Source organism: Hippoglossus stenolepis, chromosome 4 (genome assembly GCF_022539355.2).
Source record: "Hippoglossus stenolepis isolate QCI-W04-F060 chromosome 4, HSTE1.2, whole genome shotgun sequence".
NCBI lineage: Eukaryota > Metazoa > Chordata > Actinopteri > Pleuronectiformes > Pleuronectidae > Hippoglossus > Hippoglossus stenolepis.
Window position 1 is genome coordinate 21,609,064 of NC_061486.1, and position 27,433 is coordinate 21,636,496.

A 27,433-nucleotide genomic window follows, 5' to 3' on the forward strand; every position below is an offset into this window, starting at 1 on the left:
ATGAAGCAGCCTCACAACTAATTTGACAAAGGCCACATTAACACAAAATCTACATGATAACATCCACTTCTAGCAAATACAAAGTTTAGAGTGTGTCTGAACCGAGGCAAAGACACAGAGGACAAAAGTTCAGCTCTGCAGCAAAAGTGGCCAATTATTGTACATGTCAGGACATGTTGTATATAAATTCCAGGAAATCAGTTACTACTTTGTAAATGTAATTAGCTGTTACAGAACCTGTTGTGAAATATTAATGCTTCAATGGTTTCATGTATTTGATACAGCTTGCAACAGAGAACACCTATTATTATGACTTTATAGTGTCATAAAATGTTCATCACCTTTATGAGTTGTGTTCTTTGTTATGAAATCATGTAGATTAGTTTCATGCAGCTGAGGTTATGATAGATACATTCGACTACTGTATGTCCTGATAGTGTTTGTATGTATACATTGTGTTTAGGTTAAATCTGTAGACAGGTGACCAGTGATATGAGACATCTAGCTGTGAGTGGACGATACTACACCCATCACTTCTCCCTTAGACACAGACTGGAAAGGAAAATATCACAGATTGCTGTCTCCCTCTACTGGTCTAATGCTGTCATGGTTTAATTGTAGCTCTTCGTTAGTGCACAACTGAGGGTTTGTGTTTTCTAGAGCAAGTTGGGTCATTCACCTTTAACTGTATGAAAGCAGGTGTTGGTTTTGATGCACTGATTAATTAACTATTGATTTATGATGATTGATAATTTATTATTGATTATTGGTAATTGATTATTAACAGCAACACAAGCAAAGCAACCCCACCTTTTACTGTATGAAAGCAGGTGTAAGTTTTGTTGCACTGATTACTTGATTATTAAAAATGTATTATTGACTAATGATGATTTATTATTTATTATTTATTATTTGTTATTGATTATTGATTATTGGTTTTATATTGGTATTATATCACATTTGTATTGCAACATCATAATAACATTCCTTATTTATTAAAACTTCAGTAGATTCTATTCTATTCTATTCTATTCTATACCCTTTTGTCCAGCCTCTATTTCCTGGTGTGGCGTGTCCCATCAGGTCTTCACACAGCAGCTGTGGCTTTAAGAGACGCGCATGCGTTAAAAGCTGCAGTAAACTGTCCGGAGGTGTCCACGACCCTGAGTTATCTCATTTTATGGTCGATTTCATGAGAATCACAACATCACTGAAGTCTTCCAGTGGGATACTATGCTATGTATGTTTCCATTTGAAGGACTTTGTGCGCTGCCCTGCGGTGCAGAGGACAGAGGAGCTGCACTGAGGCTGCTGCTGCCAGCATGATGCTCTCCCAATGTGAGTACACCTCTCTCTCTCTCTCTCTCTCTCTCGCTCTCTTCAATGCGGCAGTAAATGAGGCGGTATATAGAAATGTAGACTATTTAAGCATTGACAATGTTTTAATTTTATAGAGTACTGCACTTTTCCTTTATTTATAGAAGAAATTAAATCTTAATACTCTGTCAAGTTTGTCGTATTGTCACATACAACTTCTGGGTCTTATTGTATTGATATTTTGATAACAGTCAGACCTGCTGTTATCCTGCAGAGGCTGGTGCACAGGATGTGTTTTCCATCCCATGACGATGCCTCTGACAGCGGGTTCACATTATGTTTTAAGGGCCGCGGGGATGATGTCACTTTTCGACGTGTTGTCACAAATCACTGCACCACACAGCACAATGTTGTGAAAGGGATGTTACAGAGCTGAAGGACCAGAGGTGTGATCAGAGAGGTTAGGTGTCAGGTTATAGTCAGAGCAGGTTGTGTAAGAACAGCAGACAGTTTCTGATGAGGCCTGTGTGCTGCAGTATCAAAGGTTTTAATCTGAGTCCGCTGCTGGGCTCTAACCACAGACCGAATAGGCTTTAAAAAACCTGATCATCTGGACGTGGACAGGCCTTTAATATCGCTGGTTCCTGTATCCTAACCTGATGTGCGCATCTCTGACTGCAGTGCTCTGGCGTCTGATCAGTTTTTGGTTTGTCGACTACACGTCCCAGAATGCAATGCCATAAATCACTCGGGCTCCGATCAGATTTAAAACCTGCAGTGTCACATGCACTGATATAAAGTACCTATTCACATTGGTACATTGTTGATGTATGTGTATGTTTCTTTAGAATACACATATGGTCAAATACACCTGGGCACCATCATGACAAGTGCAGTTTTCTATGAAATACCAACCTGTAATATTTTAAATTGTATGTTTTGTATTGTATCTTTTGTATGGGTGTGATTTTCATATAAGCCATTACTTATAGTTACTAGTTAATTACTAGCTGTCATGGGCCAATCAGAACAATTCACACCATTTATTAAACAAACGTTATTTAAGAGCCATGCAGCCTTTATATTTATCTCAGGGGTTGGTGGAGAAAATAAAGGAAATAAGGAAAGATTTAAAAGAAGCGTGAAGATGACATTGAGTTAATGCTGCTCAATGTATGTTGAATTCCAGCTTCAGTCAATATTCATATCGCTGATCAACAGTATGGATTTGTTTTAGCTTGGAGTTCTTCTGCCCTCAATTGGTCATAAGAATCAAATCATGTTAATTAACCAATCAAACTTTATTTGTGTTGCACCTTTCATATAGGTTAGTGCAATTTAAAGGGACTAAGAATAGACAAAGCAAATAAAAAATTCTGACAATGACTACGTATGATAAAATAACAATTAAACATAAAAAAAAGGAGTCAATAAAATTGGATAAAAACATAACTACTACTAATAATAATTACTGTACTAATAATAATGAATATATTCAATCTGACCTTTTCAGTAGAGATGCTTATTGTCTAAACTGATGGTTTGATGCCATTGGAAGTGCTCAAGCTGCCACTGACCTATCATTGTTAATGAAAAAATATCGATAGCTTTACTTCCGGAACACTGGGCCCATAGAAATGGACAGAATGAGAGGTCTGTGATTTTTCAGTCTCTGTAGACCAGTGTGACTTTAACAGCAGGGGTCTAGAGGGGGATAGGCTGGGGTACAGATTAAGAGAAAGGTGGCACATTTCCATAACATGTAGTAAAAATAAAACCGCCTAGATTATTAATAACGTTTATTTTAACATTTATTTTAACAAAGATTGCAAGTGCACAGCTTCTTCGTGCGATTACAACATTTGACAGGCGTGCGTAGAACTTGTAAACAATGACAACAACTTTGGAGCCTGCCTGACATCATTGTCTAATGTGCCTATGATATCAAAAAGCAACAATAGCACTTCCCTGTATAAATCCTGCTGTAAAGTGCAGTGTTAGTTGCAAAGTGTGAACCTGATCTCACACCAGTCACCTGTTCATCAAGAAAAGCTACAGGAGTTAGTTTGATCATGAGGTCAGTCTGTGGATGTCAGGGTGAGGTATTGAATAAACCCATTTCTCTAACCTCAAACCCCTCTCCTAACCCAAAAGATGGCACAGACCTATAGATAGACCCATGTGCACATTAGTGTGGAGATATCACTACAGCATTAACATACAGCTAGCCAAATTATCCAAGAATCTGTGATTGATACTACAAATTATCCACTACGCATGCACAAAAAAAAGGCCAATCCTTCCTCACGGTCCATATTATTATTATTGCAGCAATGGCAGAGGGTTGTAAAACACGAATTAAGCCTCTTAAAGAGAACATATCTTCCTTAGTTTCAGTGGTGAACCCTCCTGGACAACAGTAAACTGAGAGTGCTGTGCGGTTTTAAGACGACGCGGAAGTGACCGGGGGAGTGAACCCTCTCGCTCCGTGTCCTCAGCCGCAGCTCTCTGTGTAATTCATTATTCTTAGAACATCGCCTTTGAAGGAGACGGGATGTTGTTGGATCGAAACAGTCGTGTCACTCGCCATTGTTGTTGTTGTTGTTACCGGGAACAATAACCTGTGGTGAAATGAGTCGTCTTCGTGAGGGGACCGCTAACGGAGCGCACAGGACCGACTCGAGTGAGTGGGGTTTGTCGGGATAAACGCTCCTAGCGAGGCTGAACAAACCTCCCATTCCAACACGTTGGTTTAATGTGTCATTATGTGTCTTTTACACAAGGGTGTGTATGTGTTTACTACACAGTTGTACTGAGTAGACGGGTGGGTTCTTTTTATGTAAGTAACGGTTTTCTTGTTTCGCCACAGCCGTTTTCCGGATGGAGTATCCCTGCGCCCGATGCCAGAGATAGTCCGGTGACATGTGCCTGTTCTGGGTCACATAATCGCAACGAAATGGCCACCTGTCCAGACCCGTGGTGAGTTTCATGTGTGCTTTGAAATAAAACCCTGCAGCATTGTGAGTGTTAGCAGCTCATAGGCCCAACCGGCCCTGCAGCACTGTGATGATCAGCCGCACTACAGGGAGGAAACAGGGACAACAGCATTTACCATTCTGGATATTGCATTGTCATGTATTGTCCTGGACTTGGCTTAATGTGGTCTGAGGGGCTTTGGCTTTTCAAACCATCCTGTGCAGGCTGTCACACCCACCCCAGCCCCACTGACTGCACCACTGTGGACGCAGGCTGCATGCAGTCCTCTGATGCTGAATAAGCAGGGATGTTTTGCTTTATTGCTGCTAGGCGCTGACATGCAACTTATAGGTTTGCCTTACATAAGTTAAACACATATGTCGTTCCCTTAAATAGCAGTGCAGTCCATTTCTAGAGTGCGGTAGTAATGGAATGACTAAGAGCTAACCAGCAACAAAATGACTGAGATGGTCAATCCACTGATGGGAAACAGCACATCTCTCTCGAGGAAGGGATCAATGAACTAGTCTTTGATAACTGTTACAACATCTTCAAGGGTTTTTGGTTTTACATTTTAAGGATAGTGCATTACCCTGCATTATGCACCCATTGATGTGCTCTGTAACACATGACATCGATTGCTCTTAAGCCCTATGAGGTAAATTGTGATTTGTGAATTCAGGCCGTGAAAAAATAACATTTGTTTGATTGATTGATAGATTGTTTGCAGCACTTCAGTGAAGTAAGGCTAAAGGCTTTATACAGAGTATACTGAAAATCAAACTAGACATTAATAAAGATGACTAACTGCTACTAATGGACCATTAACAGATGGACCTAGTGAGTTGTCCATTCTCATGTTTCTCCTCAACCTAATCCTTGATCAATAATCAATTTAAGCAGGACTTGTGATACCTATTAAATCACAGCAACTATGTCGCTTGTCAGTACACTTTTAGAGGAATGTTCCACAATGGAAAGTAAAGGATTTAGGTTGACATATATATATATATATACACTGTCAACCTATATATATATATATATATATTATGTCAACCTAAATCCTTTAAATATATAGCTATATGTTAAAGAAGTCATAACTAATTATCAGAAGTATAGGCAAAAGTCTTCAACAACTTATGAGGACATGTTTCTCATAATAGTTTAATTTGTTGTACAACCTTAAACCCATTTGTGTCTGTACTTCTTAGGTTGCCATGGGTGACAGTCCGTCATGAGTGCATTGGCCTGAGGTCCTACCAGGTCTCCCCCCTCACATCTGTTCAAGAGGTCAAACAGTTGCTCTACGAGGAGACAAATCTCCCGGTTAAAGAGCAGCGACTGACCCACAATGGGAGAGTGGTGAGTGTTTGTTTGTTTGTTTGTTTGTAACAGCAGGGTAAAAGTAGGATTGAAATATACAAAATGTAAAGATTGTCTAGGTAAGACTTGCATACCTCAGATGCTGATGACCTAGAAACAGCAAATATGTTTCATCTGTTCATTGTGTTCATACTGTGTGACTACTGTGTGTCACTTTGGATTCTCATGTACGGGACAGGCACTCTAGCTACTGGAATTAGATCTTAGAAAAAGTAAATTGCTGTTAAAATTTCATAACTGAACCTATCTTGTTCAAAACAGTTTCAAAACTCAGGAAACCTGGTTTGAATATGACTATGTACTCTTTCTGTTAAACACTTACATATTTTAAGGATCTTATAAAAGCCAGTTCTGGGTAAATCCTCTAAATTCTTATATTTGTTTATCTGTTGTATTGCACAGGTTTATTATTATTATTATAAACATAATATTCAGTGTGTTTTTCTTGGTTATCTCAGTGTTGAATACTTGTTGGGTTCATTTTTAGTTTAGTTTAGTTTATTTCTACTTGTTTGTCTGTTGTTCTGTGAGTGGTTCTGTCACAAGAACAAGTGAGGTTTCTTAATTTGAGGGTGGATAATTGCCACAGCAGCAGAAGCAGAGAGGAAGCTTGTTTTAATGACCCATAACTGCAGGATGAATAATGTCAATGGTGACATTCACTTAAACTGATAACAGTGCCTTCACTGTTAGAAGTACTGTGAGCCTCCCTTCTAGGTATAATTTTGTCATCTTTATGAGGAATTAGTTAAATCTTTTTTTGATCTTATGGCAAATTAGTTTAGGGCTATGATCCTACTTACCTAGCGACCTACCCGCCAACCTACCCGCCCACCCATGCAGCATAATCCAATATCAGCTAAGGATGTGTGCAGTTTAACATTCTGACTCTCACTGGACAACATGAAAGGCACTTCATAAACACACTGTATTAAACAATTCTATAGTTTACTGAGGGACTTTAGTTAGATAAACTAAGGTGCTGATTATCTGTCATTTGATATTTTGGACCAAATAGATGCATCAGTAGCAGTTTAAGTTCCAAGTTGACCCAATAAATTGGTTGTTTTATGGCAGATGAATGTGCTGTAGGTGTGTAGGATTCTTGTTTGGTAGTTTGTGATGGCTGTGTCAGTGACTGTGTCAGTGTATGGGCTAACATGACTGGAGTTGACCCCATGACTTGGGGCTTAGCTGATGGACAGCACCAGGTGGTCAGTGCTTGGCAGTCCCCTGATCTCATATGCAAAAAATAGCTGCAAGCTACACCTACAAATGAATAGCACATTTAAGTCTTACATTCTGTATTGAGTGTTGTAATGTGAAATGTTTCCTGTAAAAAATGAAGACACAGATTTCCCTTTGTTCCTCTTAAATGTTATTTTAGATTTCACATTGTATTCCTGTAATGCCTGATGCAATGTTACTGTGCAGCAGTCTGATGGATGAGGCACTGAGCCAGACACTGTAGCAGAGGAGTGGTATGCTTTTTAGGAGAAACTGAGAGGCAAGTTTTGCTTCTCTGTGAGTTTCACAAGCATGATTCATTGAAAACCAGAGTCCATTGGTGGGTGCCCTCAAATGCAGTAAAACATTCAGCCTAGAAGCCAAGTTGAGGAAAAATACTTCAAGCGATCGTACTGCTGCACATACATTCTTGTTAGGAGAAAAACACAGTTTATTAGAAGGATCTTAAGTGCAGCTTAAACTTAAAACAACTCCAAGCTTGCCTTAGACAGGCATTACCCTTCTGTTTTTTGAGTCTGAACCAGACCCGAGCCTGATGTTTTCCCAAATTAAAGGCATGTGCAGTGTAAAAAATTAAACCCTGATATAATTTCCACATTTTTTGTCTGATTTTGGTATCCTGATTTGGGTATCCACACTCGAAACCACACTGCGTCACACTCTTCAGTGTGATGAACTCTATCACTGTATATATATATATAAAACTGTATATTTCCTGTATAAGCCCTTTCTATTCTCCCATATTGAATATTAATAAGACATAAACTTCTTAATCTTGAATTTTCCGGCGATAATTGCACTGTGCAGTGATCGTGATGAGGAAGATGGCTGAAGGTTTGCCAGATAGCGTGCTGATGTGCAAAGACTGCTGTGTGCAGTGGGTCACAGTGTCACCTTGAAAAGCCTCATACAGCAGCAGTATCAGGCCCTGTGCCGACTCCCCTCTACATCGATTCTGTAAGATGCACCAAGAAAAGACTGTCGATCACAATAATGTTTGCAGTTACACTGCCCAAAATATTTAATGGTAGCTGGGTAGAGAAAGTGATGATACATGAATCTTTACGGCCGCGTAACTACAAGTTTGTTAATAGCTTATATGAGTGAGTAATAAAACACAAAATTCACAGCATTTTCTTCACATGAACTTATTTATTGTCTCTTAAAACCAGTTCTTTTTTTAATTAACTGTACTTGATTTATGTTGTTATTTGAGGAGATTTCTATATAGTTTTTCCATATAAGCTTTTCTCTCAAATGCTCTTTCTCCTTATCAACCCATTCTAGCTGGATGACAGTGTGCAGATCGGGACCCTGGTGCCCCTAGGAATCCCAGAAGTATCTATCACATTGGAGGGAGGAGGCCTTAAAGGGGGAGGTATGAATAAAATCACTGCATCTCTGCAATAAACCAGCTCTTACAACAATGAAGCTTACCTGTCTCTGCTTTTGCAGGGAGGTTTGGACAAACTACACCACCACTAGTCGAATTCTTGAAAGATATCCTGAGGAGATATCCCGAAGGTGGACAGATTCTGAAGGTAACCCAAAAAGTTAATTCATGATTAATGTCTTTTTATTTGCCATATAAGGTCAGTATTATAACAAAATTAATTTATGGATTCACCTATTTAACCCCACACTGGTGGAATATAGTTACAGATAACTTGGCTTCTATTCTAAAGATTCTCAGGCTAATTAGTATAATAAGCACAAACAGGAAAAATGTGGTATAGCTTTCGTCCTGTTTTGTTTTATGTGAGCTCACCAAAGAGACGCAGATTAATTTGGTAGTAATCTCGGGAGGGCTACGTTCAGGCAATAACACAGATACAGTGTCATGGGATTTGAAATTAGAAAGTATCTCAAGCTTGTTCAAAAACAAAGAAAATCGTTTTATTTTGGCTGTAATTACTGGCACCAGCTATTACCCTACATGGTAGCAACATTGCGTGTGTAAAGAGTTGAGGTATCACTTGGGCCATCCCTTCTAATAATGCTCTCATTTCACTGTGAAGCTTTCTGGATAAAAGCATCCATCAATTAAACTAACATTATTGTGTACTTTCACTGTAAAAGCCCTATCTTCATGAATGCAAGTATTTGCCTTTATTTTGAAGGAGTTGATTCAAAATGCTGAGGATGCTGGAGCCACAGAAGTCAAGTTCATGTATGATGAGACAGAGTATGGAGTGGAGTCGCTGTGGTCACCTGACATGGCACAGCATCAAGGTTAGTAGACAGTGACTCTTTTAGCACAGCAGGATAACCCAGTAACACCGTGCTTTGAATGGTGAGCATACGTTCAAGCTTTTGTGTTGGCAGGTTTCTGTCCAGCTTAAGTGTCATGAAGCAGCTGCTCTGTAGTTGATGCTCTGCTCTGACCTCCCTGTCATCAAAGAACAGGGAAAAAAGCAACTTATTAAAATAATGCATTATTGCCTTTACTAAATTATTGTACATTTGCCGAATATGCATTTTTGTATTGTTTTAACTTATTTGTTCTGATCTGATTGCAGCATCAGCACTGTATGTCTACAATGATGCTATTTTCACTGTGGAAGACTGGAATGGGATTCAGGAGATTGCGAGGAGCAGGAAGAGAGAGGATCCTTTGAAAGTGGGACGGTTTGGGATTGGATTCAACTCTGTGTATCATATTACAGGTTTGAAACAGTTGTCTTCATCTGCTATTAATAATTTCTAAATGATTACTTGCAGTACAACCTACTCTCTTATGTGGAATCAGAGTATTCTGCACAAACAAATGTTATCTGTGTAACTTCCAATGTCTGCTTTTACATTGTTGGTTATACCAGTTTGAAAAATTGCCTATCAAGTTGTTTGGTAAATTCCTAATATGTGCTGTACATAAGAATCAAATCACAGAAAATTCTTCTGATCTTTAAAACGCAATTTTATTTATTGTGAAACCCTGGCATAAAATGACTATATGACATTCAAAAGCAAGTAATTAGTAGAAAGTAAAACATTTTTATGCCTCTGCGCTGGCTACGGCTAGAGTCGATATGTCAGGAACCCCCTTGAGGGAATTTCTTCAAATTCGGCTCAAATGTTCACAGCTAGGTTTAGGGATCAAAGGCTACTGTGGCCTTTTTTCCATCTGATTCTTGTGAGGATATATATCAGGAAGGGAGGGAACTCCAGTCTTGTTGAACTGACACAACATATTTTTTACCATAACTCAAGAATTCATATGCTAATTGAGATCAAATTTCACACAAATGAATAATAGGATAAAATTGTAAAGTGATGATATTTTACATCCAAAAGGTCAAAGGTCAGCTATGACATCATATTTGCTGCAAAAAAAGGTAGATGGAGGTTGTGACTGCAACTTGACCGGTTCATGGAGGCTTACAACCACAAGGTGGTAATTGTTGCTTTTTAATGTTAATTTAAAACATGAAACATGTAAATTTGTAAAAAGAAAAAAAAATAGATGAATACAATTTTATTTGATCTTTTTAAACTTTTCATTTATTACTTGTTAATTACAACTACCCTATCTTACCTTTGAGCAACATCGTCAACCTAAACTGTCATCAGTAGAGTTACACAGTGACTAGTGGGTCAGGCTTTAGTTGTACTGGGCAGCTGATCAATGTTTGTGTATATTTATTCATAGTTTTGTGTTTTTCCTCTCAATATTTTAGATGCTCCCAGTATATTCAGTGGAGACCAGATTGCCATGCTGGATCCTCATCAGACTCTGTTTGGAGTGAATGAGTCTGGCCAGTGTTGGAACCTGAAGACGGACATTAAGGAGATCACAGAGCTGGCTGACCAGTTTGCTCCCTACACTGGGATGTTTGGGAGCTCCGAGAAAACCATTCAGGACGGCAGCTTTCCCGGAACGCTGTTTCGCTTCCCGCTCCGCATGAAGCCCTCCCAGCTCAGTGGCAACATTTACAACAAAGAAAAGATTTTAGAGCTCTTTGAGTCTTTCAAAGCAGATGCAGACACAGTGGTCCTCTTCCTCAAAAGCGTTCAGAGGATCTCGCTGCATGTGCGTGAATCCGACGGTACAGAACGCATGTTGTTTCAGGTTACAGCCACAGAAAATACTGATGATAAGTTAGAAAGACCAAACGCACTTAAGACTCTGGGTCAGGCAATAGACAGCTACAACAACGGTGTGCCCAATTCTACCATCACATGTGTCACTTACCAGGTCAACATCGAGACTCAGGATGAAAAAGCTAAAGAGACTCACAGAACGACTTGGCTGGTTTGTAATGGAGTAGGGGGGAGAGGAATGTGTGCTGAGCTGGACTCTCTGGCAGATGATTTGAAGTTCATGCCCACCATTGGAATTGCCCTGCCTCTTACTCTGATAAACAGAGAGGACATAGGTGCCACATCTGGTTTCTCAGGACGGGCTTTTTGTTTCCTTCCTCTTCCCCCTGGGGAGGAGAGTGAGACAGGGCTTCCAGTTCATGTCAGTGGCTTCTTCGGTCTCACAGACAACCGTAGGAGTATCAAGTGGCGGGAAGTGGACCAGTGGAGGGATCCAGCTGCTCTGTGGAATGAGCTGCTTATAATCACTGTCATCCCTAAGGCTTACTTCACACTCATCACAGAGACTATCAAAAGGGTACAGACAAAAAAGGACCAAGACTTTCCATTGTCCCCCACAGGGACCTACGAGGCATGGCCGAACCTTAAGCAGGTCAAGTCCCGCTGGAAACCTATTCTTCAGCCACTGTTCCATGACTTGCTGCAGCAGGAAGTCATCTATTCCCTCAGTGAGAGCTGGATCCGGGTGGACCAGACTGTATTCTCAGAGCTGGACGCAGACGAGGACATTTCAGAGACTGTGATCAACTACCTCCAAAGCTCAGGAATGCAGGTGGCAAAAGTGCCAGCTGCTGTGGACTCTGTCTTGGCTGCCCACATGGATGAGTCCACCGACGTGAGGAAGGTGACCCCATCTTTGTTGCGGCAGGTGATCAGGAAGTACAAACACAAAGGTCCTTCACAGGAGAAGCTGCTGCTGCTGGAGTTCGTGCTTAGTGAGGCTAATTACAGTGATCTAATCGGACTGGAACTCCTACCACGGCAAGATGAGACTTTTACAACATTTTCAACTTCTGTCACGGATAAGGATGTCATTTACATTGCATCTGAAGAATACCCCAGGTAGAGATTAAATTTAGATTTTCCTTTTACCCTTGAATAATTATTAAATATGAAAGTAATATGAAATAATTGTATTTCATGGACAATTGTATTAAGTTACCACTTAGGGACAGGTACAGCAGCCTGGATGATTTTGATCTAAAGCACTGTCAATACATTCATCCAAGAACATCTTGACGTGATTTGTGAAAATTTTGCACATTAATTTGGCCTACAGTTGATTTTCAGTATTATGAGTACTGTGTCTTTTACATAAAATCATTGTTGACGGTGTTATTTGTCCCAAGGGTTCTGTATCCTGGACTGGAAGGTCGGTTCATATTGGAGAGCATTAAACCTTCTGTAATGGCCAGTTTGAAGAAAGCAGCCAAAACCAGAGGTAACACCCACATTTACATGTAATCTATGCAAAATATGATTTATAGTAGACTGTAACATGTAAGACGTCTGACAGAACTATAACTGAAACTGAAAAGTCTTCAGTCCACGTGATAACTATGTGGGGTATGTGGGTTATATGTGTTCAGCCATATTATAGTAGCGTTGGGTCATTTTACTCCTGCAGTGCCAGCAGGGCATTAAATCTGGTACGCTGCTGATAGATCATTTAGGAGCGAGAGACAGAAAGGAGAGCATGAGCATGCTATTTCATGGAAGACCTATTTTTGTGCCACATGTTTCATCTCGATTCATAAGATCAAAACCTGACTGCCCTCACTGCACATGCAGCCATGATTATGACAAGAGGGTTGTGAGCCAGACAGAGGAAATATGCTGAATAACATAACTGTCATCTGAAACCATAATCTAAGCCACAGACAATATTGTAATGTAACATAACAATGTGGAACAAATATTTCTGTCCGATTTTTCATATACATTTTCATCTAGTTGTTGAATGTTTTTGTTGCATTGCCACTCTGCAGTGTCTGCAGCAGTTCAACTTTCATTAGCATCCATTAGAAATCTTTATTCTAGTCTCTGCAGTGGGCCCACCACTGCTGATGATGTTAGAGCACCACAACCCACATCTATTTTCCAATTACTCCATCATTTATGTTGTGTTTTACTGATTATAATATAAGTAAAAATATAAACCGTAGGAAAATGGCATTTTTTAAATACAAATAAGATAGAAAAACAAGGTAAAGTTAATTTCAGGTCTCTAAAATTTGTCATTTGAATTACAGTGCAACAGTATCTTTGGGGGTGCTCAGGTAGGTATTTGAAAATGTGTTAGATATCGATTATTTTTCTATTTACTTAAACTATTTAGAGCCTGACCGATGCCAATACCGATATGAGAGAGTCAAACATTTTCAATACACCGATATTCTGGCTGATATATATACAATTAAGGAAATCATTATTTGATCCCTTGCCGATTTTATAAGTTTGCCCACTGACAAAGAAATGTACAGTCTATAATTGTAATGGCAGTGATTATGACAAAGAAATGTAATTAAGGCTTGATATTTTACAGTTAAACAATTAACTTTGTTATAAATAAGTATGAATAAAAAGAAAACACTTATACAACCAAATATATAGAACTTGAATAAAGAAAATAAACACAATTTTTATAAACACAATCTTTCTGAAAGGATTATTCTGTAAGATAAAAGTTTTCATGAGTAAACATAAACTCTGATACTGATATGTCTGTGAAAGGCTCCTATTGGACCGATTTTTTAATCAGCCAATTCAAATAATCGGTCAGGCTCTAAAACTAACGCATTGCTGTGAAAGACCACCATGGTTACTACAGTCAGATAACTCTCACAGACATAAGTAACAAAACAACAACTCACATGTTAGGATTTGGTATAATTACAACCTATAAATGAAACCTGTTAACTCACCATCATTTGGACTTATATTATAAAGGTTTCATGGTGCACTTTACTACTTGCTGTGTCTTTCAAAAATGGTGTCCCCTGCAAAGGCTAAAACGATTTTGGTGCAAATGTTACAAACTGTAGGTGTGTGTGTGCACAATATGGTATATGAAAGTGTGTTTGCATGGTTTATATCAGCAATTTGTGCTGCAGTTTTGCTGTAAGTCTAAATGTTGAGCATGACTACTAACTTTCCAAAACACATCAGTTTTGAAATGAAAGCAAATATAAGACCAATTACAGCCTAGACAGTTTTGCATTTAGATTTATTTATTTATTTCTGAAAAGGGGAACTGTCAAACATCTATTGTGTGGCTGATTTGTTATAATATACCCAATTACGTGAAAATGGGTCAAGTGCATGAAAAAAACTATCATCCTAATGCTAATTGTGAAAGGCATTTTTCCTGATAGAGACTTGACCTCTCTAGTTGCTGCATCATGCAATAACAATAAAACAACAGTGTGAACTTTGAAAGACAGCATTTTGTAACTTCTACATAAAAAATAACCAAGGAAAATTACATAACTTTAACTTTTCCTTGTTATTTAAACAGGAAGAGCCTGCACTCAGCTACAGGTGCTGAATCCTGAACGATCAGCTCGACTTATCAAGGAGATCCTGTCAACAGCCTGGCCAACGAGAGACTTCATTGTCACATGGGAACCTGGAAACAGAGAGTTGAAGCATCCTACAGTTTCCTGGCTGAAGATTATCTGGAAGCATCTCTACATACATTTTGCTGATGACCTAAGTACCTTCGAAGACATGCCTTTGATCCCATGTGTGCCACTTGAGGAAAACATGGACACGGTTAAGCTTCTACGTCTCAAAACTCCATCCCCCATAATCCTTGTGGATGAGAAAGAGGCAACGCTTCCTGAAAACCTTATTGACATCATGGAAAGGCTTGGAGGAGTAGTGATAAAAAAGATGGATTCATGCTTGCAGCACCCTCAGCTAAAGAGGTACATCCATCCTTCCTCTCCTAGTGTGCTCTTACAAATAATGAACAGATTGGCAACACAGCGATTATCCAGCCAAGTCGTTTCTTTCTCGGTCGATGAGAAGATTGCACTCAGAAACTTTCTTGCAGGGTTGTCTGACATTACAGAGAAGGAAAAACATACCCTGCTTGAACTTTCCATCTTTGAGAAAGTGGGGACCCGCTCTGAAGGCACCTCAGCATTTACATCACTGAGAGGAGCTAGAGCTTTACATCACAGAGCCAAGTACCCACCAGATGTGAAATTATCTGTAAATCTGGTGGGATGCTGTGATGAAGAATCAATCCGCCTCATCAAGATGCTAAATGTGGAACAGGTGAAAACAACAGAATGTTTGAAATTTATTATTCAGGATCTTGAGAAGGGCTTCTACACAACCGATGAGATATGTCAAATCATGCTTTGGGCACTCAAAAATCTGGCATTTTTAAAGAATGAAAATTCATTTGTGATTGGATGGCTTTCTGCTCTTAAATTCATTCAGCTGCCTTGTGGAAATTCAGTCAAAGTCTCTGATCTTTTTGATCCTGAACTCGAAATTCTACAAAATCTGTTCTACATGGAAGAGGAAACCAGGTTTCCCACAACTACATTCACATCCTCCCCTGATCTTCTTCATTCACTCAGACAACTGGGACTAAGAAATGAAGTGCAGCTCAGTGAAAAAGATGTACTCCATGTGGCAAAGAAGATAGAGGAGTTACAAAGCAGGGATGAACCAGAGTGGGATTTCGTAATCAAAAAGGCAAAAACACTCCTGCAGATACTAAACAGACACACCAAGCTGGTAAAATCAGCTGATGCTCAGAAATCATTGCTAAAATGGAAATGGGTACCTGTCTGCAAAGAAAGACCTCTAACTTACCCTAAATCCCTCGCCTGGGTTGGAGATACTCTCAATATCTGCTCTTTGTCAGAGATGTGTGACATATCCCATGCAGTGCTTGTGGGATCTTCAGTAGCACTGGTTGAACACACATCTGCAGGTATGAAGAAGGCACTGAAACTAACTGTTGAGCCACAGGTAGATCAGGTATTGCAACACCTGAAAGCAGTGAATGACTGGCATAAATCCCAAGCATTCACCACAGAGGATTGGTATCAGTTTCAGCAGATCTTGTTTGAGATTTATGCCTTTATGCAGGCTCATCTTGAGGATGCAAGAGAAGCTATGAAATCACTGCCTTTTGATTGGGTGTGGACAGGGAAGACATTCTCATCACCTGGACACACGGTCCTTAAACCTCTCCCTGATCTAGACTTGCAGCCTTACCTGTACTCCCTGCCAAAGACAATCCGAAAGTTTCACAAGCTTTTCAAGTTTTGTGGGTCGGTTGAAGAGGTTGTCCCAAGCCATGTGTTTGAAGTCATCAGCACCATCCAACAAAGATGTGAAGGAGAGATTACCAAGGAGGAAAGCAAACATGATATCCTACTTTTGATCAACATCCTGAGATGGCTGTACAACAATCAGATACCTGTAGAAACCAACATGCATGTGCCAATTCTTTGTTACAAGGACCCAAGTAAATTAGCCATGAAGCTCATTCACGAATGCACCTACTGTGACATCAAGGTTGACGATTTGAATGACTTACTTGAGGATGCATCAGAGCCAATTATATTAGTCCACGATGATATCCCAATGAAAACTGCAGAGTGGCTGAAGGTGCCATGTTTGAGCACAAGGCTGATAAACCCAGAGAACCTTGGCTTTGAACAATCAGGCCAACGAGAACCTCTAACAGTAAGAATAAAGAACATCTTGGAGGAATATCCCTCTGTAGCAGACATTTTTAAAGAGCTCCTCCAGAATGCTGATGATGCAAGTGCAACAGAGTGCAGTTTCCTCATTGACATGAGAAAAAACTCTGACATCCGAGAGAATCTCCTTGACCCTGGCATGATTGTTTGTCATGGGCCCTCTTTGTGGTCTTTCAACAACTCTGTATTTTCAGACACAGACTTTCTGAATATCACAAGGTTAGGTGGATCAGTAAAGAGATGTGAAGCAGACAAAGTTGGCAAGTTTGGCTTGGGTTTCAACTCAGTTTATCACATCACTGACATCCCCATCATCATAAGCAGAGAGTTCATGATCATGTTCGATCCAAACATCAATCACATCAGCAAGCACATCAGAGATAGGTCTAATCCAGGGATCAAAATCAACTGGAGCAAGCAGCAGAAAAGGCTGAGAAAATTCCCTAATCAGTTCAAACCTTTCATTAATGTCTTCAACTGCCAGCTTCCTCTAGCTCAGGACTCCCCATACAAATACAATGGTACACTGTTCAGACTTCCATTCAGAACAGAGCATGAAGCCTCTGTAAGTGAAATCAGCACTCTGTACTACAACACCACAGACATCTATTCCCTGGTTGATGAGTTCAGCATATGCGGCCATCGGTTCATTCTGTTCACGCAGCATGTTGGAAGTATGGTCTTGAAATACCTGAAATATGAAGAACCAAATCCAGCTGGAGCACAAGATGTTGTGACCATCAACAAAAGTGTGTGGTCATCCAAAGCCTCATATGGACCCCTAAGTATCCTTAAATCTGCAGCAAAGGTTATGAAGAAAGTAGCAAGCACTAACAAGGTACCCGCTGATGTTCCTAAGTCTGGCTGCATCATACGCATTATGGTGGAGGAGTTTCACAATGTGTTCAAACGTATTGTCGAGCTGCACTCCCCACTGTTCAGAGGTTCAGAGGAAGATCCTAACCAGTACTTTGAGATGGCTGCTAAAGGGGGTCAGACAAGAAGACTCACAGATGAAATGCCCCAAAAGGCAGTCGAGGTCACTAACTGGCTCATTTGCTCATGCATGGATGTAACTGAAGCACTCAAGTTTTCCCTCAGTGATAGTGGAAAAAGACTTGGACTAGTGCCTTGTGGAGGTGTGGCTGTTCTGTTGTCAGAGGAAGAGAATCGCAAATGGACAGTAAAAACAAATGCTACACCAATTGGAGAGGTGTTTTGTTACTTACCCCTCAGAATCAAAACAGGCCTTCCAATCCATATTAATGGCTGCTTCGCTGTGACTTCTAACCGCAAAGAGATCTGGAAGACCGACACCAAAGGACGATGGAATTCTGTGTTCATGAGACATGTCATTGTCCAGGCCTATTTAGCAGCACTCACAATGCTACGTTCAATGGCTGAAAGTGGAGAACTGCTCGACTATAGCTATTACGCAGCGTGGCCAGATCCAAGTCAGGTGCATGATGACTTCACACTGATCAGCCAGGGTGTCTACCAGGAAATAGCCAAAGGAGGTGATAGTGAGCACGCAAAGGTTTTCTCAGATGGAAACACTTGGGTGTCAATCCAATACGTTCGATTTCTTGATGATGCTTTACTCTGTAGGCCAGACATTGGTCCTGCTGCTTTCAAGATATTCCTGAAATACCTCAAGAAAAGTGGCTCACAAAACCTCTGTGCTGTTGAGCTACCTGACTGGGTGAAGGAGGGATTTGATGATGCTGGATGTAAGGGGAAGTTGATGGAAAACACCCTGACAGAGAAGCAGTTCTTTTCAGATGTCTTTTTCCCTCACATCCAGGGAATCGACCGAGAGCTTCGAGATCCCCTGATGCATTATGTCTTGAATGAGAAACTGGAAGAGTTTGCATCAATCCTCCGGGTTACTCCTTGTATTCCATGCTCTGGCCCCAATAAGGAACTGGTTTTGCCTTCCAGACTAATTCACCCAGAGGGAAGAGTTGCTAAACTCTACAGCACAGATGATGGAAGATTTCCTGAAGGGACTTCTAAAGACTACCTAAACCCTGTATGTTTAGTGAAGCTAGTGCAGTTAGGCATGGTAAAGGATGATCTGTGCTGGGAAGACCTGATGGAACGAGCTGAATCTGTAATTCATCTTAATGAAAGTGATCATGCAGCTGCATGCTTCCGTAGCAGTATCCTACTCAGTCTAATTGATGAGAAACTGAAGATGAGAGATACACCAGCAGCTGAGCTCTTAGAAAAGCTACAGGACATCAAGTTCCTTCCATTTCTGACAAGACCTGCAGGGTTCTCACTACCATGGCATGGGAATGACTTTTCTCCAACAACAATGTTCTCTGCTGGAGAACTCTTCACAACTGAACATCAGGACACAGTGTGTCTGATGAAGCCAATCCTCAATGAGAATTCTCCATCTTTCAAAGGCTGTGGTGCAATGTCATTGGCTGTAAAAGACTGTCTCTGTCTAATAAGGAAACCATCAATTAGATTGGTCATCAGTCAGCTCAAGAAACTGTCTCAATCCTTTGATGGTGTCACACTGTATCAGGAAAATATAACAAATGCTTGTTATAAGTATCTACATGAAGAAATGCTACAGGATGAGAATGCAAAAGGAGAAATAACAGAGGAACTGAAAGCATTCAACTCCATCCTGGTGGAGAACACATATGTCAATCCCTCCAAAGTTGCATTCCACCTGAATTTTGATGCAGCCCCACATCTGTATCAGCTTCCAAACAAATATAGAAACAGCTGTCGTGAGTTGTTTGAAAATGTTGGGGTACAGCCAAATTTTGCAGTTGAGGATTTCTCAGCAGTTCTTGAAAGTGTGAAGCGGGAATGTGGCCGAAGGACACTCACTGAGGATAACTTCCAGTTGTGTCGCAGGATAATAAGTGAAGGGATATGGAGCTTGATACGAGACAAGAACCAAGAATACTGCCAAGCAAATCATGGTGGGATTATGTTACCTGACTCCAATCTGACATTGCAGCAATCAAAATCGCTATGCTACAATGACTGCCCATGGATCAAAGTCAGAGACTCTTCTGTGAAATACTGTCACGGGGATATTCCAAGAGAGGTTGCTGTGAAACTAGGGGCAGTCCCTAAACGTCACAAAGCCTTGGAGAGGTATGCTTCCAATGTCTGTTTCTCTCCACTTGGTAGTGAGTTTGGACAGAAAGAAAAACTCACAAGCAGAATTAAAAGCATTCTCAATGCCTACCCATCAGAAAAAGAAATGCTAAAAGAGCTGCTTCAAAATGCAGATGATGCCAAAGCTACTGAAATTTACTTTGTGTTTGATCCAAGGACACACCCCACAGAAAGAATATTCGATGATAAATGGATCCGGATGCAAGGCCCTGCACTCTGTGTGTATAACAACCAGCCTTTCACGGAGGATGATGTCAGAGGTATACAGAATCTTGGAAGAGGAACAAAAGAGGCAAATCCGGGCAAAACTGGTCAATATGGTATAGGATTCAACTCTGTCTATCACATCACTGACTGCCCGTCCTTCATCTCAAACAATGACATTCTGTGCATATTTGATCCTCATGCACAGTATGCACCTGGGGCTACATCTGTGAGTCCTGGAAGAATGTTTAGAGACTTGGACTCTGACTTCAGATCTCAGTTTTCAGATGTCTTAAGCCTTTACTTAGGAATTCATTTTAAGTTGGAACGTAGCACAATGTTCAGATTCCCCATTCGCTCTAAAGATATGGCAAAAACCTCAGAGATAAGTTCAGTCCCTGCATCAGACAGAATGGTGCAAAACCTTTTGGATAAGCTAAAATCTGACGGTGCAGAGCTTCTGATGTTTCTCAACCACATGGAGAAAATATCCATCTGTGAAATTGATAATGCATCAGGAGAACTAAAAGTCCTTTATTCTGTGACCGCCAAAATAACAGATGGTGATCGGCTGAAACGCAAACAGTTTCATGCCTCAGTCATTGATAGTGTGACCAAAAAGAAGCAGCTCACTGCTATCCCTGTGCAACAGATCACCTACACTATGGACATACAGGACACTGATGGAAATTTGACTACATGGATGATCTGTAACCGATCGGGCTTCCCTAACCTTGAAAATGTCTCAAAAAGTGTGATCTCAGCTCATAAAAACGAAGACATAACTCTGTTTCCACGTGGAGGGGTAGCTGCATGTGTAAGCCACAACTACAAAAAACCTCACAGAGCCTTCTGCTTTCTGCCCCTTTCACTGGAGACTGGATTACCATTTCATGTAAATGGTCACTTTGCTCTAGACTCTGCTAGAAGAAACCTGTGGAGAGATGACAATGGAGTTGGGGTGAGGAGTGACTGGAATAATAATATGATGACATCACTGATAGCCCCTGCCTGTGTGGAGCTGCTGATTCAGCTTAAGCGTCTATACTTCTCAGGCCCTGATCCCACCATGACCGTACTCCAAGGGACTCCACTTCATGTTGTTAAAGATACGCTGCGGAAATATCTGTTCTTCTTCCCAGCCAACAGACTTGATATACAGCCAGACTGGTATTGCCTTGTTAAAGCAGTGTACAACTGTATCCATGCCGACCTGAAGCGTCTGCTTCCCGTAGTCCGAGCAGCACAAAGTGACAATTCAGACATGCACTCTGTCATTTATATTTCATGGGTAAATACATCCACAGCAAACAAAGGTAGAGCCTTTTTTGACAATCTGCTACAAGATGAGCTTCAGCACTTGAGAAACACAGAGTACAACATTTCCTCGAGGAAGTCTGTGGCAGAAAATGTGTACAGGCTGAAAACGTTGCTTCTGGATATTGGTTTCAACCTGGTTCACAGCTGTGATGAGACGGCAAATCTCTACCTCTGCCTGGAGGATGCAGGGATACCAGTCAGTTATGTAACACCAGAGGATGTCTGCAACTTTCTCCACACTTTCTCATCACCAGATACATCTTGCCATGTTGGAAAACTCCCCTGCCGTCTCCAACAGTCCAACTACAAGCTAGTTCATAGCCTGAAGCTCCTATTTGACTACTGCTTCAAAGACATCGAAGTAAATGAAGACAAAATTGAGGGGTTGCCTCTGTTGATAACAATGGACAACATGCTTCAGGTATTTGATACCAAGAGACCAAAGTTCCTGACATCACATCATGAGCTAATTTCAGCAAGGAAAGAAATGTTCATGAATCCATTGTACATCAGGTACAGCGACACGCTGTTGAAGGCAGGAGCGGCAAAGATTTTTGACATCAGCAGCTTTGGTGACCTATTGGGGTCTGTTCTTCCAAGAGAGTATCGAACAAGGGTCCCTGTAAAGTCGAGAGACACCTTTCCAAGTGAGTCTTGGCTAAAGAATGTGTGGAACTTCATCAGTGAGAATATTGCTGTTAAGGAGGATCAGACCGACATACCTAGTTTTGACACAATTCTTGACATTCTGAAAGACTGGGCTTTGCTCCCGGGAATCAAATTCATGGCAAGAGAAAAGATAGTTATCCCTGAGCATGATGTGCTTTTACCTCTGAGTTTGATGAACATAGCAATATTTCCACATGGCCAAAATGACAAAGTCTTTCACACCCTAATGAAAGCAGGGTGCATTCAGCTTGGAGTGAACAAAATCTGTGTCAAAGAGAATCCCATCATGCCATTTCTGGCACAGCATACAGCAAACATTGAAAGTCCATCAAGTGTTCTGAAAGCTTTGGAGTACATGATTCAGACATCTGCATTCAAAGCAGCAAACCTGACCGACAAGGACTTTGAGGCTCTCCTGTTGTATTTCAACTGCAACCTAGCTAACCTCACACAACAGGATGTGCAGAGCCTAAAACTCCTCCCGTGCTTTAAATCAGTTAGTGGGAAACACATCAGCATTGCATGCTATGGGGCAAACTACATACTTGCAAAAGGCATTCCTACTGCAGACATTGACAAATGGGCCCACACATCCTCCTTTTCCTTTCTTGCTGACAGTCCACAGCTAAAAGACCTGTACAGCTTTCTTGGCTGTTTGCCAATTGATGACATAGACATCTACCTTCAACATCTCCTGCCAAAGTTTGAGAGTTTTTCCTATAATGCCAAAGTTGAACACATTGTCTACTTGAAGGACACACTTTTGTCAATGGAAGAATCATGCAAGATAAAAGATGAGCTCTATGAGAAACTGGAGGGACTGTCATTCATCTATGACTACTCAAACAGACTCAGGCCAACCAAGTTCTTCTATGATGAGACTGTGAAGGTATTTGAAGTTATGCTACCTGCAAAATCTTTCATACCATGTGACTTTTTCAAGAAAGTTGAGCAAGTGTCAAAACCAAAGAATGGAACATTGTTGCTCTCTTCGTGGATAACCTTTCTGAGAAATATTGGTCTCAAACATGAAATGTCCCAACAGCAAGTTCTCCAGTTTGCAAAAGAGGTCAGCATAAAATCTCAGACAGAAAGCTGGACAAAAGAAAAAGTCCAAACCATTGTCGATGTTCTCTTGAACCATATTTTCAAAGAGAGGACAGACCTGATCCAGGGTGCTTTTCTCAAGGAGCTTTCAATGATACCATTCCTGTGTCCTGAGAGAGCGCCAAACGAGCTCATCAAGCTTCATTCGCAGTACCAAGAGATGAGTGGCACACTTCCTCTGATTCGTTTCAGTGGGTCTCAGGTTAATCCAAAATTCAAGCAAACAGATATTATACACTTGCTTTGGACATCCTGCCCAATTCTACCAGAGAAAGCCACACCATCGAGCATAAAGGACCAGGAAGGAAGCGCTGTCACTGGACAGGAACAACTTGACCAGGTGCTGAACATGTTAGCTGTTAGTCTGGACCCACCATTGGAGAAGGTAATAAGCAACTGCAAGAACATCTGCAACATATCCAGTCCAGATGATGAAATTGTGAAAACCAGGAACAAAGTTTTAAGGTCCACCTATGAGTTCCTCAATGCAGATAAAAGAGATTTCCGTTTCCAGCTCCGTGGGGTCACCTTTGTCATGGTGGAAGATGGCTGGAAACTGCTGAAACCTGAAGAGGTTGTCATCAATTTGGACAACGAATCTGATTTCAAACCCTACTTGTACAAATTGCCTCTAGAGCTCGGTACCTTTCATCAACTCTTTAAACTCCTTGGCACAGAAGATGTTGTGTCAACCAAACAGTATGTTGAAGTGCTGTGGCGAATTTACAGAAACTCAGAGGGCAAGCAGCTTGACCCAAATGAAATGAGAACTGTGAAAAGGGTTGTTTCAGGATTGTTTAAGTCGCTCCATAACGATCCAGTGGAAATCCGCAAAGACCTAGAGAATCTCAGAGATTTGTTATTTTATTTGCCAAGCCATGATGGTAGATTAGCAAAATCCAGCAGTTTAGTGTTTGATGATGCACCACACTATAAAAGCAGGATTCAGGGTAACGTTGGAGTTCAGATGCTTGTGGACATGAGCCAGTGCTATCTGGGCAAAGATCACGCCTTCCACACAAAGCTGATCATGCTACTTCCACAGAAACTAAGGCCTAGACTGTTAAGTAGCATTCTTGAGGAGCAACTCGATGAGGATTCTCCAAAAATGTGCCAGTTTGGAGCTCTTTGCTCACTTCAAGGCCGCCTTCAGCTGTTGCTGTCATCTGAGCAGTTCATCACAGGACTAATCCGAATAATGAAACATGAGAATGACAATGCATACCTTGTGAATGAGGAAAAAGCCATACGTCTCTGCAAAGCACTTTGTGAAGGACTCAAAGTATCTTGTTTTGAGAAACTCCAGACAACATTAAGAGTGAAAGGATGTAGTCCCATCCCACACAGCCGCAGTGAAACACTTGCCTTCCTCAAGAGGTACGGGACGGCCGTGATTCACCTCTACATCCAGCATTCAGACAGCAAAGACATAAATTTTCTCCTAGCATTGGCTATGACATTAAAATCTGCCACAGACAATTTGATTTCTGACACATCCTATCTAATTGCCATGCTGGGCTGCAATGACATCTACAGAATCACAGAGAAGCTGGACAGCCTCGGTGTTAAGTACGACGAAACAGAGCCTTCAAAACTTGAGCTCCCTCTTCCAGGAACACCCATACCAGCCGAGATACATCACACACTTCTCATGGACCCAATGCATGTATTCTATCCAGGAGAATATGTGGGTTACCTTGTAGACTCAGAGGGAGGAGACATATATGGGTCCTACCAGCCTACATATACATACGCCATCATTGTTCAAGAAGTAGGGAGAGAAGAGGAAGAAAACTCAGTTTTCCTTGGTAAATGCTTCCAGATCGACATTGGATACAGTGAATACAAAATAGTCAGTTCCCTTGACTTGTACAAATTTTCAAGACAAGACGAAAGCTCCAATGTTCGAGACACTAGTGCTCCATCGACTCCTACAACACCGGACAGTCGTTCTACTGGTCTACGAATGGACCCTCCTCTTTTTGCTGGCAAGGAAAACCTCAGGCCTCCTCCTCAAAAACAATCACCAAAAAAGATCAAGCTTAATGCATTGCCTGAGATTCTAAAAGAACTGACCTTAGTAATTGAACAAGCTTGGAAGCTTCCTGAAACAGAAAGAAAGAAGATAATCCGCCGATTATATCTCAAGTGGCATCCAGACAAAAATGCTGAGAACCTGGACGTTGCCACCGAAGTCTTCAAGCACTTGCAGAGTGAGATCAGCCGAATGGAGAAACAGACTTTGGTCGATCAGCAAAATACAGACAGAGCTTCCAGGAGATCCTTCTCCACATCATCAACCCGCTTCCATTCAGAGAAGTTCTCATTTCAAAGGTTTTATTCATCGTGGAACCAAGAAGCAACAAGTCACAAGTCAGAAAGGCATACTTTCAGGGAACATTATAACTATGCAGGTTCATCACATTCTCATCGTTTCTTCGTGCCCCCAACTTTCAAGACAGTTGGAAACCCTGTGGAAGCCCGCAGGTGGCTTAGGCAAGCCAGAGCAAACTACTCTGCTGCTCGCAATGATCTTCATAAAAATGCTAATGAGTGGGTTTGTTTCAAATGCTACCTTGCCACAAAACTTGCACTGATAGCTGCGGACTATGCTGTCAGAGGAAAGTCAGACAAAGATGTGAAACCAACTGCTCTGGCTCAGAAAGTGGAGGAGCACAACACCCAGTTAAAAGGCCTTGCCAACGATGTTCAGATCCTGGAGGGATACGGTGTGGACAGCCTGAGAACTCGCTACCCCGATCTCCTGCCTTTTCCACAGATTCCCAATGACAGATACACATCAGAGGTGGCGATGAGAGTGATGGAATGTACTGCACGGATTATCATAAAGCTTGAAACCTTTGTGCAGCAAAAAATATAGCACTGTTGTAAAAGAAAACAGTGAAACAACAGTATGCATTGATCCTCTGTGGTACAGTGGACACCCTTGGCTGTGTGCAATACAGATCATGTATATCTCATAGAATAAAAACTGAAGAATCCAGCTGGCAGCTTATGGTACATATGCAGTTTCTACCTGTGATGATGGTTCTGTGGGTCATGCATAGTAAAGAACTGTGTGGCTACCATACCCCATTCGGCTGTTACACTATAGATCTGCTGTAATAGGTAAAAAAAATCTGCATATGCTGTATAAATGCCTCAGCAAAATGTTTGTTTACCAAAGTCCCCATATACTAGATCTATTTGCTTCAAGTTATGAGTTATATTAAAATATATGCTGCTTTTTTTACTTTATCTTTTATAAAACATATATAAATATATTTTCTTGCTACAGAAACCAGTTGAGTGTACTTAAAGGTTGCGCTTGTGATAAGGAAATAGAGCAACTCAAACTGTCAATACTGCAATTACTGTCATGCAACGTGTGAGGCAAGGAAATACAATCATGTTTATAAATGTTCTTTTTTTAAAGGTTCATATGATTTCTGTACATTTGTAAATGTTCTGTAACATAGCCAGTCACTTGTTTATGGACTGAGCAGTTTTTTGAAACTCCTCATGTATTCGCACTTGCACTTGTACAGCGCTTGTTGCGCCCCAGCAAATTTGGGAGATTTCGACTGAATGGAAAACTTTTTATGTTGTTTTTTAAAATATGTTAAATGTTGGTTGCTCTCCATACACTAACCTTTGGTGACTGTTTTTCTTTATTGTTCATATGAACCACGTGTTCCCTGGGGCCCTACAGTTGTGGGGGAGGCAGTTCTCAAAAAGTACTTTTATTTCAGCAATGTTTGTGAATAGTAAGTAGGACAGTGTGATAGAATAAAGAGCCATATATATGCTATAACCTGGGCACAACCCTCAACATGTTAACTTTTGTCAGCATGAAACCCTGTTCATACGTTTTTGGTAATTGGAATTTTTCTGGTTTAAGGAACACAGAACATCACCAGTCTTGTGTTTTTTTTACAGCTTTGTTTCCATTTTATTTGAAGGACAATACACATACTGACAACATCTTGTTATTTTGAAAGATAATTATTGTTATAGTTTTTTACACCTCCAGGTTTCGGTGACTCAGCTGAGGGTGTCTCTTAGAATAACCACCTTGGAGAACCTTGTGCATCATACATGTTAATGTACACTGTGCAGCAGGAAGGCCTAATAATTACATGATGTCGGTTTTGTTTGTGGGTTTATAAAAGAAGGGACATTGAACAAAAGAAAGTGCAGTCTTGCCTGTGATTTCAAAAATGTTG

At 40.8% G+C, this 27,433-nt stretch overlaps 1 protein-coding gene across 3 annotated transcripts; it reads left to right on the forward strand.

The window, feature by feature from the left end:
* Positions 1-3,810: 3,810 nt before the first annotated feature.
* sacs (sacsin molecular chaperone) lies at positions 3,811-27,397 on the forward strand. 3 transcript variants are annotated; one of them, XM_035153905.2, is made up of 11 exons: positions 3,811-4,101; positions 4,187-4,296; positions 5,505-5,655; positions 8,212-8,302; positions 8,380-8,465; positions 9,045-9,156; positions 9,444-9,590; positions 10,602-12,087; positions 12,375-12,466; positions 13,278-13,304; positions 14,543-27,397. In XM_035153905.2, exons 2-11 carry the CDS (start codon positions 4,274-4,276, stop codon positions 26,086-26,088), a joined length of 13,761 nt encoding a protein of 4,586 aa, XP_035009796.1. In that variant the 5' UTR covers positions 3,811-4,101; positions 4,187-4,273; the 3' UTR covers positions 26,089-27,397. The 3 variants fall into 3 exon arrangements, with proteins under 3 accessions (XP_035009796.1, XP_035009797.1, XP_035009798.1); XM_035153906.2 differs by having other exon boundaries at positions 3,811-4,000; XM_035153907.2 differs by lacking the exon at positions 13,278-13,304.
* Positions 27,398-27,433: the final 36 nt, after the last annotated feature.